Source organism: Erigeron canadensis, chromosome 1, assembly GCF_010389155.1.
Source record: "Erigeron canadensis isolate Cc75 chromosome 1, C_canadensis_v1, whole genome shotgun sequence".
Classification (NCBI taxonomy): Eukaryota; Viridiplantae; Streptophyta; class Magnoliopsida; order Asterales; family Asteraceae; genus Erigeron; species Erigeron canadensis.
The window spans coordinates 23,609,118-23,624,113 of record NC_057761.1 but is presented as its reverse complement, the minus strand read 5'-3'; the positions used below and the strand labels follow the sequence as shown (position 1 = coordinate 23,624,113).

The 14,996-nt window shown below is 34.8% G+C and overlaps 2 protein-coding genes and 2 long non-coding RNA genes across 7 annotated transcripts; 1 reads left to right on the top strand and 3 right to left on the bottom strand.

Moving 5' to 3' along the window:
• Positions 1-631: 631 nt before the first annotated feature.
• Positions 632-7,204, bottom strand: LOC122610259. 4 transcript variants are annotated; one of them, XM_043783272.1, is made up of 4 exons: positions 6,807-7,204; positions 1,883-2,089; positions 1,018-1,485; positions 632-931 (listed from the first exon to the last, which is right to left on the bottom strand). In XM_043783272.1, exons 1-3 carry the CDS (start codon positions 6,819-6,821, stop codon positions 1,075-1,077), a joined length of 633 nt encoding a protein of 210 aa, XP_043639207.1. In that variant the 5' UTR covers positions 6,822-7,204; the 3' UTR covers positions 632-931; positions 1,018-1,074. The 4 variants fall into 4 exon arrangements, with proteins under 4 accessions (XP_043639207.1, XP_043639201.1, XP_043639190.1 ...); XM_043783266.1 differs by lacking the exon at positions 6,807-7,204 and adding an exon at positions 4,120-4,751; XM_043783255.1 differs by lacking the exon at positions 6,807-7,204 and having other exon boundaries at positions 1,883-2,287.
• Positions 5,940-6,604, bottom strand: LOC122610280. The gene is made up of 3 exons (XR_006325454.1): positions 6,592-6,604; positions 6,227-6,263; positions 5,940-5,990 (listed from the first exon to the last, which is right to left on the bottom strand). It is a non-coding gene; the product is annotated as an uncharacterized LOC122610280 (long non-coding RNA).
• A 351-nt stretch (positions 7,205-7,555) lies between the features above and the next one.
• LOC122587525 (protein ALP1-like) lies at positions 7,556-9,101 on the top strand. The gene is made up of 3 exons (XM_043759710.1): positions 7,556-7,829; positions 8,266-8,601; positions 8,755-9,101. Exons 1-3 carry the CDS (start codon positions 7,556-7,558, stop codon positions 9,099-9,101), a joined length of 957 nt encoding a protein of 318 aa, XP_043615645.1.
• A 4,816-nt stretch (positions 9,102-13,917) lies between these two features.
• LOC122597027 lies at positions 13,918-14,559 on the bottom strand. The gene is made up of 2 exons (XR_006323404.1): positions 14,440-14,559; positions 13,918-14,195 (listed from the first exon to the last, which is right to left on the bottom strand). It is a non-coding gene; the product is annotated as an uncharacterized LOC122597027 (long non-coding RNA).
• Positions 14,560-14,996: the final 437 nt, after the last annotated feature.

The window sequence follows — 14,996 nt, the reverse complement described above, 5'->3', positions numbered from 1 at the left end:
CCAAAGCATATAATCGCGGGAAACTAAGAGAAAGAACCTGGTTGTATCCATAAATCATTCCAAGAAGAAATTATCCTATTACCGAACCGTCTAGAAATAAAAGTAGAGGGAACTGTAGATAAATTATGAATTTCCTTGAAGGAAGCACATAATTTTCCCAAAACACAACTGTTCTTGGTTGTGAAATTTGTGAGACATTGCTGACCGTGTATTGTCATGATAACTCGTATCCAAAGAGCTCCTTTAGAAGACATAGCCCAGCATCTCCATTTGTACAACAATGCAAGGTTTAACTCATAAATTTCCAAATACCCAAACCTCCTACAATGCAAGGTTTAACTCATATATATTCTTAACCAAACTGGTACAACTGAATCAAATAGAAACTATTTATATTTCGGAACCCATTTAAACACAAAAGCTCATTTATAAGTATCAGATTATCAATATTTAGGGTTCTAGGGAGCTATATAAACTGTTTATGTTCACAGTAATCAAAACACCTATCAGTTTGGAAGCACATGGTTAATTGTTAGTTTGTTAATGAACACCTTCTAATTTTGAGACCCTATTAGATATAATATATGTTCAAAACTTCTTTCCCGCATGGGATGCCATAAGGCCCATAACAGACTACGAACTCTGGTTTCACACCACTTTGTCATAAATATAATATTATATTTTTCAAAAATATCTTATAATGTAGGTATTTCACTACATACACTTGAACGATCATAAGATATGAGCCACAAAATAGCGATGTGCGTAATGATAGATTATCAATGTCATCGGTGTGCATCATAGCAGGAAAAAAGCATATATGTTGAACTACTTGAGTCTAAATCTGCTAGGAGTTTAGAACTTTACCGTTCCAACTTGTGCAAATAGGCTGCTCGCTATTTCATTAGGGTAATAACGAAAAACATCTGACCTGAAATCAAACAAGAGGATAAAATGGCAACAATCAACATTTTTTTATTATAGTTCTCGTGAGCATAAGAGCAATTACGGACTTACAATTTGCTACGAAGACGGTTCCATTGTTGTACTTGTAGCAAGTTCAATAAAACAGCTTTAATTCTCATCAAAATGCATGTTCATTATTTTATTCATTACGGTGTTAGCCTCAAAACAAAGACTAGAAAAACATGGTTGAATCATAGCACGATTTGTTGCAGGTAGCTTTTTGAGTAATCCTTCGATCCCCTCCAACATGGAAATAATGAGACAAACCTTGGCTTTCCTTTGCTCAACCCGCACACTTCGATCTTTCCAATAACTCTTGATCAGTTCTCTGTTTCCCCCAATTTGAAGTTGCATCTTCATCTCTGGTTGTGCGTTCCTTTTCTTATGCATCTTTGCATTGTCGCACTCCATTGGTGCTTTACCTTTGGTCTCAGTATTAGCTTTCTGTTGTTCTAGAAGCACCCGTAATTCGGCCATACGCTTTCGTGCTAATTGGATGTCCTTCACTGCAATAATCTCCTGCATGATCTCAGAGAGTTTTATACTTTATAGGATACGTATATAGATTCATCAAACCAAAAGGTTAGAAGATGTCAAAATGTAAACTTTAGGTAAGTAGAACTCAAGACCCAGACTAAAAAAATGGAACACATACCATATATCCTTCTTTATGCAATACGATGAAAATTAAAGGATTGAAAACAATACCGATGAATGGAAAAAATGTTACCAGATTGAGGCTTCCCAGATGATAACTCATATACCTTTTGTTGAAACTTAATATGAGGGTCTAACTTATGCTTAATGCCTGCCTAAATGTCTTTAAAATAATAAAATCTAGAGCAATAAGTAGGATGCATAACGCATATAAATATATATATATACTCCCAACTTCCAAATGTAGTAGTTTACGTACCTCACGGGAGAACATGGTTAAGGTGGCCCCTGGTGAACTATCCAGATCCAGCAAATAGTTTTTCACTTCGGTAGACAAATGGACTTTCCCTTTTGGAAGGTCGCTCGGTTCCCCCATAAAAAGCTTTCTTGGATAAATAGTTAAACTCTTTAAGTTAACAAACGGGGATGGTTGACGAGAGATTAGTTCCACGGATGAAGATAGAAGCTGCGGAATATTTAGCAAGTCAAAATTATACGTACAAAACAAAATAGCTTGTCTAACCTTCATCATAACGGGTTCAGCTTTCCAAAGGAGTGATTGATGGGAGATTAACAGGTTATGAGACATGATCCAGAATGACAAATATAATGAAAAATAGTGGTTGGTGCAATATAACATAACAATGAAATTTGGGTGGTAGGTGTGTGAAACTATGGCAGTACTAATGGGATGGCATGATCATCTACCTCAACCTAAATCTAACCCGTGTAATTGATCTTGTCAAAAAGTTACTCAAACTAACCCTTTTATTAAATGAGTAGTCATATTGACCCGTTTACGCCTCATATTAAAAGAAAAGGGTGTGCCATTAAAAACTTACATCTATGTTTGGCACTTTGGTTCATAAGTATGCAAACAATAGAGTGACTTTCATTCCCATTGAAAATGTCTGGTTAATATATGTCTGGTTGTTAATAAATTCTGCTGTTCTAAAAAAATATATATGTCTGGTTGATAGCATTTTTGAAGAGAATACTACGAATATTATTTTTTTAAATTTATAATATTTAACTTTTTGTACTGATAGTTTTAAACACATTCAGATGACCAATTTATCTAACATGTTAAGTATGCAAGTAATTGTCACTCAATATCCCTCTTCTACCTTATCTTGTTCTTAATTATTTTTTATTGCTTTTAGACTGATCGGAGTGTGGGGATAAGTGTCCCGACGCCGCCACTTTGCCTGCTGCTACACTGCCCCGAGGGGCAGCAAATGCCAAAAAAAAGTTGGCCGATCAATATTTGCCGCCTGGTTTCTTTGTGTTTTTCAAGAAAAAAAGAGGCTCTTTTATACATACATCCATTTATATATATATATATATATATATATATAGTTTCTGCTGCTGCTGTATATATATATAATATATGGGGCGACAATCAAATAAGAACAGTCTTAAAATAAGAACACGGTGAGAACACTTAAAAACTACATTTTGATGCATTAAAAATCCATAAAACTAACATAGTGTATAACTAATTATCATATTCTAAGTGTTTAACAATACATTGGTTTGTCAAAATCGAGAAAATCATGTTTTTTGTTTTGTGCATCCATATTGGATGCATATTCATCAAAATGATGCATCCAACAAAAAAACGTGATTTTTTCAATTTTGACGGATCAATGTGTTGTTAAACACTTAAGTAATGATAATTAGTTATGCACTATGTTAGTTTTATGGACTTTTAATGCATCAAAATGATGTTTTTAAGTAATCTCACCATTCTTATTTTAAGACTGTTCTCACCGGAGTGTTACCCATATATGTATGTATATATATATATATATAATGGTGGAAGCATGTTGCTAGAAGCATACTAGTTAACCCCCTCACAAACTCCCCCCCATGAAAATCACATGTTTGAATATAAAATCTCTCCCCCCTGAAAATCATGGTGGAAGCATGTTGCTAGAAGCATACTAGTTAACCCCATAAATAATAAATATATATAATTTCCGGTGAGAGAGAGGGGAAGAAGAAATCTGGAAATGGGAAGAAGAAGAAGAAGAGAGAAGAAATCTGGAAATGGGAAGAAGAAGAATAGTGGTGGTGGGTGGTCAGGGGTCAGGCGGTGGTGGGTCAGGCGATGGTGGTGGGTCAGGCGGTGGTGGGTGGTCAGGGGTTGTGGAGAGGATCAGAGGAAGGAAGGAAGAAGAGTCGTCAATAAGGGGAGAAAGAGAGATGGTGGGTGTATGTGGTGAAGGTTGTGCTATATATATATACATATTTTTTTTTTTTTTGTTTTTTTTATATTTATTGATTTAAAAGTAAAAAAAAAAAAAAATAGAGGGGCAGCCCCATAGAGGAGCCTCACTCCAAGAAAAAGGAGGGGCAACTCTTTGGGGAAGCCTCCGCCATGAAGTCGCCCCCCTACGGAGAGCCCCAAAGTCCCCCCACTCCTTATAGTCTTAGGAATACTAGAGTGATAAATATTAATTTAAAAGTCACATGACAAACATAAAGACATACCTCAATAATTTTCAAATTAAGTGTAAGAAATTGGACATTGTAGAGTTGTTGAAGCAGACAAACCATTCGATGAGCACCATCAGCAACATTTGGATGTAAAACCGATATATTTGCCTCCTTTAAACGATGGAAACTATCCGTGCAAAGGATAGTCACCTGTATAAGTCAAGGAGGCAAGATTAGGAGCAGAAATCACATGCTCCCTGGTTTCATAGCATCCTCTAATAGTAAGATTCTCGAGTTGAGGTGCAACCACATTAACAACCTCTACATCCTCGAGGTCCCCTCATCAAATGTCAGATTCACTGGTCCAGGATGACAAATACTGAAACTACTCAATCCGTTTTTTTCAGTCTTCTAATGTGAGATTCTTCAAGTTTGGACACTTGGATAAAAGGCCAGCGCAATTGTCAGTATAGTCATCACTACAGAAAGTGACACGTTGGAGATAAATCTATACCTAGATGACCAAGCACTAGTTCTGACAGTTTCTTCAGAGCTAATAAAAGAAAGGATTTTGTGAATCAGATCATCTGGTAACATGCTTAGTCTATCCAAATCATTATCACTCTTTCTCATCTTCTTTTTACCATCCCTAAAATCCATTTTCTTCCCCCAATTATTACTCTACCTTCAAGCAATATATGTATAATATATATATAATATGAACAGTAAAATAAATATATGTATATACTCGTATAATGCTAGAATAAAAGCTTAGAGCACTCCTAACGCCCTCGTGACCGGTGCCACATTAGATTCATCACAAGAGCACACCATTAGGTGTGTTTCCTTCCTTATAGCATTCGTGAAGGGAGTGGGATACGAGTAGGGTAACGAGCGAACTTATTTTTGTTTTTTTTTCCTTCAATCTAATATATATATATATGTTTGTGATCGGTTGTATATAAATAAGAATAAAACTTAGCTGCCGGTAAAAACGGAAAATATGAACGGAAATAGGGACAAAGGCGACTGGAAAAAGGGGTGGGGCTAGTAGCAGACGACTAGCAGTAATAAGTAAAAACTGATGGGTTTAGGTTTGGGCCTAAAACTGTGGATATAATTGGACTGTACTTTGGAAAATTGGACCTGCTAGAGTTCAATTGACGATTTGGGCCTACTTAACATAGTAGAATGTTAAATTATGGTAATACGGAAGTAGTAGATTGGAAGCTTTGTTTGTTTTTAAAGCAATCATATGTAAAACAATATAAAGCAATCATGCAGAAGTAGTAGATTGGAAGCTTTGTTTTTAAATTATGGTAATACGGAAGTAGTAGATTGGAAGTAGTAGATCGGCATCCATATGTACATTTAAAGCAATCATGCAGCTAAAACAATATAAATTTAATTCATCGTTGCGGACCTATCTAAATCTATCAACTAACAACTTAGCAGATAATATACTACTACAAAAAGGGGTTTTTTACAATGTTAAAAAGTACTTTTTTACACGGTTTTGGTTCCGTGTAAAACGGTTGTGTAACTGATTCTACCCTTTTTATACGGTTTTTTACCCGTGTCAAAAGGATAAGCCTTTTTACACAGTTTTAGTTTTAACCGTGTAAAAAGTACCTTTTTAAAATAAAAAATATATTTTCAGCCACTACTACAATAGAATCTGAAGGTGTAACGAAAAATATACAAGTTCTATCCATTGGTTCAACCAACATCTAACCCTTACTTTAAAACATCAATACATAAACTTTGTATTGATGAATATAAGCGGGAAATTTTATATCCATACAAGTATATTAATAGCATTATACATAATGAGTATAAATGGATAATAAGGAAGTTACAATCAACCTATATGAGCTTCCAACAAAAATAAAAATAAAAAACCGATTCACTCCAAGCATCACCACCTAAAACATAAAAATTCAAAACAACAGACTTCAGGTCTAATGTCTAATTCCCTCCAAAATTAACAAAGATAAGCAATTACATATTAAACTAGCAACAAACTTCCAACAATTACTATAGTATCCAAATAAAATTTCAAGTAATGACAAATGCCTCGTTGCTCAATGGTCAAACTACATTGATTGGAATAAACATATTATAACTACTACCTTATACTTTAAAGATGAAATGAGTGTACCATAGCAAAAATTAAGCAGATTACCAAAAGTTAGCATCTGCATTTTCATATAAAAAAAAAGGAACCCAGTTAGACTTTATGTAAAAGTAACTTAAACAAATCTTCAAGCTTACTAAACTACAAGAAAAAACCTCATCAAAGGGAAATAGTAAGATCGACATAACATTATGTAATATTAATATCTTTCACAGCAATGAAGAAAGAACATACTTAAGTAAATCTGTAAATCATTAAATTCAAATAATTATACCATTAAAACCAATCCTAATATTTTAGATAAAAGGAACACATTTACCATCAAAATTTTATCAAGAGAGCCACATCTTTTCAGTTAATCAAAGAGCTAACAATAAGAGGTGACTTACAACCTCGATGGAAATCATCTTCGTAATCTCATGAGTACCTTTACCAATCTTAAGGGCAATGGGTTGTCTATCCCTGATGTCATCTTTATATTAATAAAAAATAGATATATATATATATATATATATAAGTTAAAAACAACAATAATAAAAGAAATACTGAAATTAATTAAAACAAATAAATAGATCTACATGTATATATAAATAAAATAAAATACCTTAATATATATCATATCCAACAACAGTTTTCAGATCTTTTGGGATTTCAAGTTTTTGAGATATATAGAAAAGAAAAAAGAAAGATACATCAAGATTGAAAAAAATATATACTACAACAACAATTGTATCCAATCCCTGAGCGGGGTATGAGGGAGGTGAGCTGTAGACAGTCTTATATCTACCCAAAGGTAGAGGGACTCCTTCCATAAGGACCTCCGGCTAAGAAGATGTAAGAGCCGTAAAAAGCTAAAGTGTTTATACCTGTCTGTCGAGAACATGATAAGGCGACATACCTGGGGTTTTAAACTTTTAGGAAGAAGGGAAGTTTCAATTTTTTTTGGTGGGTGAGAAACTAAATGGACGGATACATGGACCTACTAGTTTTTGCTATAGGCATTCACACGGTCGCTAAAAAACTGTTAGGAGCAAAGCGTCTTCTTCCAAAAAAGCGCATGGGAGCACCTGAGAACGCCGCGGAGACGCCGTCCACACCGCTCCAGGCGGCGTTCTCCGGGAAAATTTTTTTGAGGCTGGCACAAAAGAGACGGGAGACAACACTTTGTGGAAATGAGCCAACGGCTCTTTTGGACCCACTCCCAACGTCTTTTTTGACAAGAGTTCATTTTTTTTCCCTTCCTTTCTCACTATATACACACACATTTCATTTTATAAAAAACACACACACCATACAACAACATATATATACATACTAAAACACATACAAGTAAATTAGAATCATCTTCATATAATGTCGTCTTCTTCATCATCGTCATCTTTTGATTCGTTCGGTTCCGAGGATTACGATGATGCTGTTGAAAGTGCGGTTGTTGCCGCTGTTACTTTGGCCATGAGGGTCGCGCAAGAGGAGGAGGAAGAAGAAGAAGAGAGACCGCGTTTTAGAAGAAGGGTGGTTCTTGTACGTCATCGGGCCGAGGCACAAGAGAACTTGATGCGAGACTACTTCGCGGATCAACCAACTTACACCCCGAGACAATTTAGACGACGATTTAGAATGCATAAGGGTTTGTTTTTAAAGATTGTGGGCGACATGGAACAGGAGTATAGATATTTTAAACAAAGAGTGAACGCCGCGAGAAAGTTTAGTTTTATCTCACTTCAAAAGTGTACAGCCACAATTTGACAACTAGCGTACGGCGTGGCAAGTGATTTGCTAGACGAGTATTTGCAAATGGCGGAGAGGACCTCACGAGAGGCGCTTGACCATTTTTGTAGTGGTACGTTTCCTTTATGTTAATTTTGTTATATATGTTACATTATTAGTTTGTATATATTAGTTTGCGTACATGTTTTTATAGATATATTAGTTTGTATATATTATTTTATGTACATGTTTTTATAGATATATTAGTTTGTATATATTATTTTACGTACATGTTTTTATAGATATATTAGTTTGAATATATTAGTTTACGGACACGTTATTATATATTTTTTTAGGTGTAATAAGATTGTATGGACGTACATACCTACATAGACCAACATGGACCGATCTTCAGCGTATATATGATATGCATGAAAGAGTTCATGGTTTTCTCGGTATGATTGGTAGTATTGACTGTATGCATTGGCCGTGGGAGATGTATCCCACGGCCTGGCGAGGCACCTACACACGGGGTGACATAGGTAGACCCTCGTTGATTCTTCAAGCGGTTGCATCGTATGATCTATGGATTTGGAATGCTTTCTTTGGGCCACAAGGGTCTCGTAATGACATCAATGTATTCGAGTCATCTCCTGTGCTTGAAGATCTTATATCTGGTTTGGTCCCTTCAGGTATATATTTAATATATATGTTTATTTACTAATAAGTTTAATTTATATAGTTATTTATTTAGTTTATTTGTTTATTATTAATGTTTAATTTATGTAGTTATTCATTAAATTTATATAGTTAATTATTAACACCTTTTATTTACTAATATATAGCTTCCTTTTATGCAAACGGTAACTTCTATGAGAGAGGGTACTACCTAGGCGACGTGATATACCCCGAGTATGCTATATTCATCAAGACTTTTACCGATCCAGTTGACGGGAAGAGAAAACTTTTTAAGAAAAAGCAAGAGTCGGCGCGTAAGGGTATAGAAAGGGCTTTTGGTGTGTTAAAAAAGGGATGGAAGGTCCTTAATCATCCGGCTCAGTATTGGGACAAAGTACTCATGCAAGACGTGATTTATGCTTGTATCATCTTGCATAACATGATGTTGGAGGACGATGTCAAGACTACAATCCGGATGAACCTTCTCTTGTACCGGGCTATTGGGAACAAATGACTCCGCTCGAACAACGAATTCAAAACCGCCATGCCATAAAAAACCGAGAAACACACAACATGCTTACGGCGGACTTGATTGATCATCTTTGGTCTACCCAAGCACATGACATTGATAACGAGGTCCTCCCGGATCTCAACGACTACGTTGGTTCCGATGATGAGTAGCTTGTTTTTTTTTTTTAAATAATGTTGTAATATGTGATTTTTAAGAACTTAAGTTACTATGTTGTTATTAATTAAGAACTTTATGTTATATAATAACTTAATTTGGTATGTATTATATTTGTTTTTGTTAAAGTTTTGTTATCAAAAAATGTATTTTTAATTAAAGTTTTTGATAGAACAATGAAAGTTAAACTTGAAAACAAAAAAATTAAAAAATAAAAATAAAAGCCAAGAACCCCTCAAACCCGTTGCTCCAAGAAAACCCCTCATTTTTGGTGTCATGCCACATGTCAAAAGAAGGTGGAAGGGATGGGGTTCTTGGAACCCCTTACTCCTAATAGTCTAATCAACCGTGTCTGATATTCCGCAAACACTTTTTTACACGGCTGAATATCTTGAACCGTGTCAAAGTTTCCGTTTTTTCTCTTTTTACACAATCATGTTGCTAACCGTGTCAAATAAACATAGACTAATGCCCCTTTTTGTAGTATTATGCCTCATCAACTTATGATTTAATTTTAACTTTCACGGTTGGGTATGTCTATAAGATTTTTCTTTAAAAAGCAATCATGCAGTTAAAACTTAAAACAATACAGTCTATCTTGATAATTTCTGACAGATCTATTCAAAGCAGATGCAATTTATTGAATAATAATTTGAAAGCCCGGTTACAACAAACGGAAATTCAAAGAGGACAACATTATTAAAGTTTGTAACTTAGACAATATATGGCGACAATCCATTTGATAATCAAATCATATATATCAAAAACAAGTGTACGTCATCATTTAATTTCTTTCCACATAGTATGCCGTGGGGTTCACCTCCTTGAATGTCCCTCCAACCAAACTGACCCCAACTTCGTCATCGTCGTCCGCAGCCACAGATTGATTTTTATGAACTTGGTCCGTTAATCCAGGAGCTTTCACTTGAGTTTTCACGTGAGTCGAGTCACTCAGTTTCGATTCGTGATAACGAACATGACCATCAACACCAGGTGCAGATAATCTATCAAAAGAACCCTTATTATAATTGCCAGGGTTCGAGTACTTGTCTGCACGATTTAAATCCGTGAAAGTCGGAGGAGCATTTTGAACTTCGATATTATCCAGGTTGCGTTGACTATCCTGAGGCTTGCCGTTGCCCCTTATCACCGCTTTTGAAAGGCCCGGACCTGACTTCGTATAAAAACCGCTATCGGGCCCGTAAATATTGATATTGCTGCCAGGACGCTCAAACATGGAATGGGAGGGAGGTCCACTCATTTTTTTAATACAAAGGATTTGTGGTTTGGTTTAATGTTTTAAGCTTTTAGCACATTGATCAAATTTATGATGAATACATACATATATAGACCTCGAGCTTATTCTATGGTCAACGTCAATATGGTATTTTAGGCTTTTAGCCTTCCTTCCTCTTCATTCTTTGTGGTTTTATTTTAGTAGAATCAATTCTCTTCATTCTTTGTGGTTTTAGTAGAATCAAAAAGTTGGAAAGATAATGAATTTTTATTCCCTATATACCAAAAACCAACATGTTATGTATAACTTTCTATGCATAAGCTATTACTAATACTATTTTATTTTCACTTTTATTTACAATATTATCTTTTAGACTTTTACTTTTTTACTTTTAACCTCACTTAAGTTTTCAATTTTATATTTTTGACTCCCAACTTTTCACATATGTCCGGTTTAACCCATGAGTATTTTCTTTCGTTTGTTTTTCTTGTTTCTATTCTATGGTTAAACCAAACAAAATAGAAATGAATTCTCTTTCTCATTATTCCATTCATATGTACCAAATACGTACTATTTCAATTTACGTGTTTACTTTTTCAAATCGAAAATCACAATGATTAGAAATACAAAGCTAAAGCTACACTTAATATCGTTACTTTGAAAGTGAACATATAACTTACAACAAAATAATTCGGTGAGATATGGGCTATTTACACATAGGAAATAGTGTTTGGTACATAGAACACCATTGCAAAGTCTGGAAATTATTTGTTTCACCCAGGAGAGTTTATCAAAGAAAAATTTGACTGGTTAGATATTTCACTACAATAACAAATTAGTCATTTATATCAAAAAGCCTATTATAACAAGTGCTAACAAACTTAAATTAAATTGTAAATGTTTAGACACTAATAAATACGTACAATATTATTAAGTCTCATTAGCTAATAGTAGAGCTCAGCTAGACTAAGCGAGGCAGAGGCAGTACTCTGAGCCAAATCCGAGACTTGCACGTACTTTTGAGTGTAAAGATAATATTTTCCCGATATTATTTACAACTTTAAAATATTATTTACAACTTTAAAGTACAAAGATAGTATTTTCCAGACGTTGTTTACAGTGAAGAAGCTCAAAAAGATATAGATATAACATTACGAGTTTGGTACTTCTTGAGTCAATGGTGCAACATTCCACCTATATTTGCCTCATTCTTGCCACAATTTGTTTTGAATGTGTACAAATTTGTGCGTATATATTAAACTGTTACTTTAGTTTTATATATACAATTTTTTACTTTTAATATGTAGATATGAATACATAGTTAAATGTGTTATTTTGATTTTTCTAAAACGAAAGCATTGATAATGTTCAGTCAAAGTCAGGATAGATTTACAAGTTAGCTTGAAAGAATATTTGGAAGCTTAGAATATCACAAGTGTTTTGATTTTTTTGACAACAATTTAGATAACTACCACTAACATGTGAGATGCTCAGAAGGTTCAAGCTAGAATCAGGTTCTTTTAAATTGTTAGTGATTGTCGAATTCTATGAGGTGCCCATTGTCGTTTATGGCTGCACGATCACATGGAAGGAATCTGGAGAGAAGAAGAACAATGTCACTATCACACCAGTCCTTTTGCATATAGAGCCATTGGATCAAGACACATAAAACTACCAGTCAACATTTAAGGGTCGGCTTATGCCTATATAAATCATACTTAGTATATCATAGAATATGTGCATCCTTATACTCAACTTAGGCTAGTATTTGCATTAGAATCAGATTGTGAAAAGAAGTATTTTTGGAACCACGTGAAGATGATCGCGAAGCAATCTCCACATGAAGATATTCACTTATTTAGGACTAATGAATTCCAATGTGTCTTAATCCGCTCACGAGGGAGAAGGGTACGTTCAATGCACGTACAACTTGAAGTTACGAGCTGAAAAGCCATCATGACCTGGAATGTTCCACACCCGGCGAAAAGTCTTCACTTTCTGCCAATTGTATGCTATGGAGTAGAGAAATCAGATCAGAGTGTCGTGAAGCCTCGCTTCCACCACGGATAGCCCTGTGCCAAGACAAAACCCATTCCCCATTGTTCCATTTATCACCGACTCGGGCTTGTTTATTAACATCCAAAGCATATAATCGTGGGAAACTAAGAGAAAGAACATGGTTGCCTATCCATAAATCATTCCAAGAAGAAGAAGTTGTCCCATTATCGAACCGTCTAGAAATAACATTAGAGGGAACTGTAGATAAATTATGAATTTCCTTGAAGGAAGCACATAATTTTCCCAAAACACAGCTGTTCTTGGTTGTGAAATTTGTGAGACATTGCTGACCGTGTATTGCCATGGTAACTCGTATCCAAAGAGCTCCTTTAGAAGACATAGCCCAGCATCTCCATTTGTACAACAATGCAAGGTTTAACTCATATAAACTTCCAAATTCCCAAACCTCCTACAATGCAAGGTTTAACTCATATATATTCTTAACCAAACTGGTACAACTGAATGAAATAGAAACTATCTATATTTCGGAGACACAGGTGGCTCAACAGTACTATGGGACTAGGCGATCGCTTTAGGCCCCAAAAAATGCAGGGCCTCAAAATTTTGTATAATAGACTTAACGTTTGAATTTTGACGAAGTACCATTATATAATTTGCATTGCAGTAACACTCTTACAGATTTTTGAATCAGAATCTGCATCTTTTCATTAATACTAGTTCCATAACATAAGTCGAGCTAACTTTTTTTTGTTTACTTTAATTTATATGCTTAGCAACTAGGCCCCCAAAACGACTTCGTTTAAGGCCTCCAAAAACCTTAAGCCACCACTATTCGGAGAACGTATTTAGACACACAAAAGCTCATTTATAAGTATCAAATTATCAATATTTTGGGTTCTGAGGAGCTATATAAATGGTTTATATTCACAATAATCAAAACACCTATCAGTTTAAAAGCACATCACTACAAAAAAATACCATTCAGTGACACACAAAAAATGTCACTAAATACCGAAAAAGTGTCACTAAAGACCCCTGGGTAATGGGTGGCAGAAAAAAAGTGTCACTAAAGACGACGCCACTAAAGGTTTTAGTGGCACTTTTTGGTGTGTCACTATAGGTCTTATGGTTTTAGTGACACTTTTTTATGTGTCATTATAGGACTTACCGTTTTAGTGGCACTTTTTTTTGTCACTATTGGCTTCAAAACTATTAGTGACAGTTTTAAGTTGTGTCATTTTAACCTTAACGGCTTTTAGCGTTACTATCTGGTTGTGTTGCTATAGACTTTACAAGTTTTGTGACACCCAGTTTTATGTCATTACACGTAATTTCTGGCATAAATTTGTGTCATTGGACTTTTTTGGCAATAGTTTTAATGCAGAATACTTTTGCCATCAAAAAGATTCACATATATATTAATAATCAAGATTGTCTGAATATCACAAAATGAAAAGAACTATTCCATTAATATAATTACATCTGCAAGTATCATTGGACAAATTTTTGTCATTAATATTCAAAAAGAACCCAAAATAGTCATAAGTCAAGCAACCTAACTTAGTAGACTTCATCCAATGTAGCAGACATCAAAAACTATGAAACCAACTGCCCCTTATCCAATGTAGCAGACTCTTCTAGCTCAATCTCTCATGACAACAAACAATCTATGACATATGAAAGAAATGCTAGAAATTACACTCTAATATAAATAAGGACTAAATAAATCTAACATACATAAGTCTAGCTATTTTTTCATATGTAACGGCACTCAGACATAGATTATGAAAAGTATGGCATGATAAAGAGAATGTCGGGTATGTAAATGTAAGTGTACCTAAGTAGAAAAGCAAGAAAAAGAACTTTAACTAGCTATAAATTCTTTTAAAGGGTAAAGTTCATAATATATACCGGTATTATTGATTCCACTTCCAGCTCAAGGTCTTTCGTTTCCATTTGTCAAGTTGTTTCGGTCCATAGAATAATTATCAGAAACATGAAACACCATAAGATATATCAAACGAGAGCCACAAGTATATTATCACTAAATGGAATAAAATATGCATATGATATACCTCCATATTCATGGTTCTAAGGACACTAGTTAAGTTGGCACCAGGTATGTGTTCCCTAATGATGTTCACAAGAGTACCTACAAGACCTTCTGTTTGAGTCAATCATTGTTCAAGAGTTGCTGGATCTGCAGATGATGAGGTACCATTATCCTTGACAGAGGGCATCTTTCCTATGCACCGAACAAAGCCTCTTTTCTCTGGACCCTTGACCTTAGATAAATCATCATTTCTCCAATCACCATCTAAGGTGTGTGTGTTGGTAGAGTCAGTCGCAACAACATGCAGGGCTGCCTATATATCAATAATATATGTACCATTAACATGTATAAATACAATTAATAATCTTAAATTTTAATGTCCACAAAACACCTTACCACAACTCGAGCAGCTTTC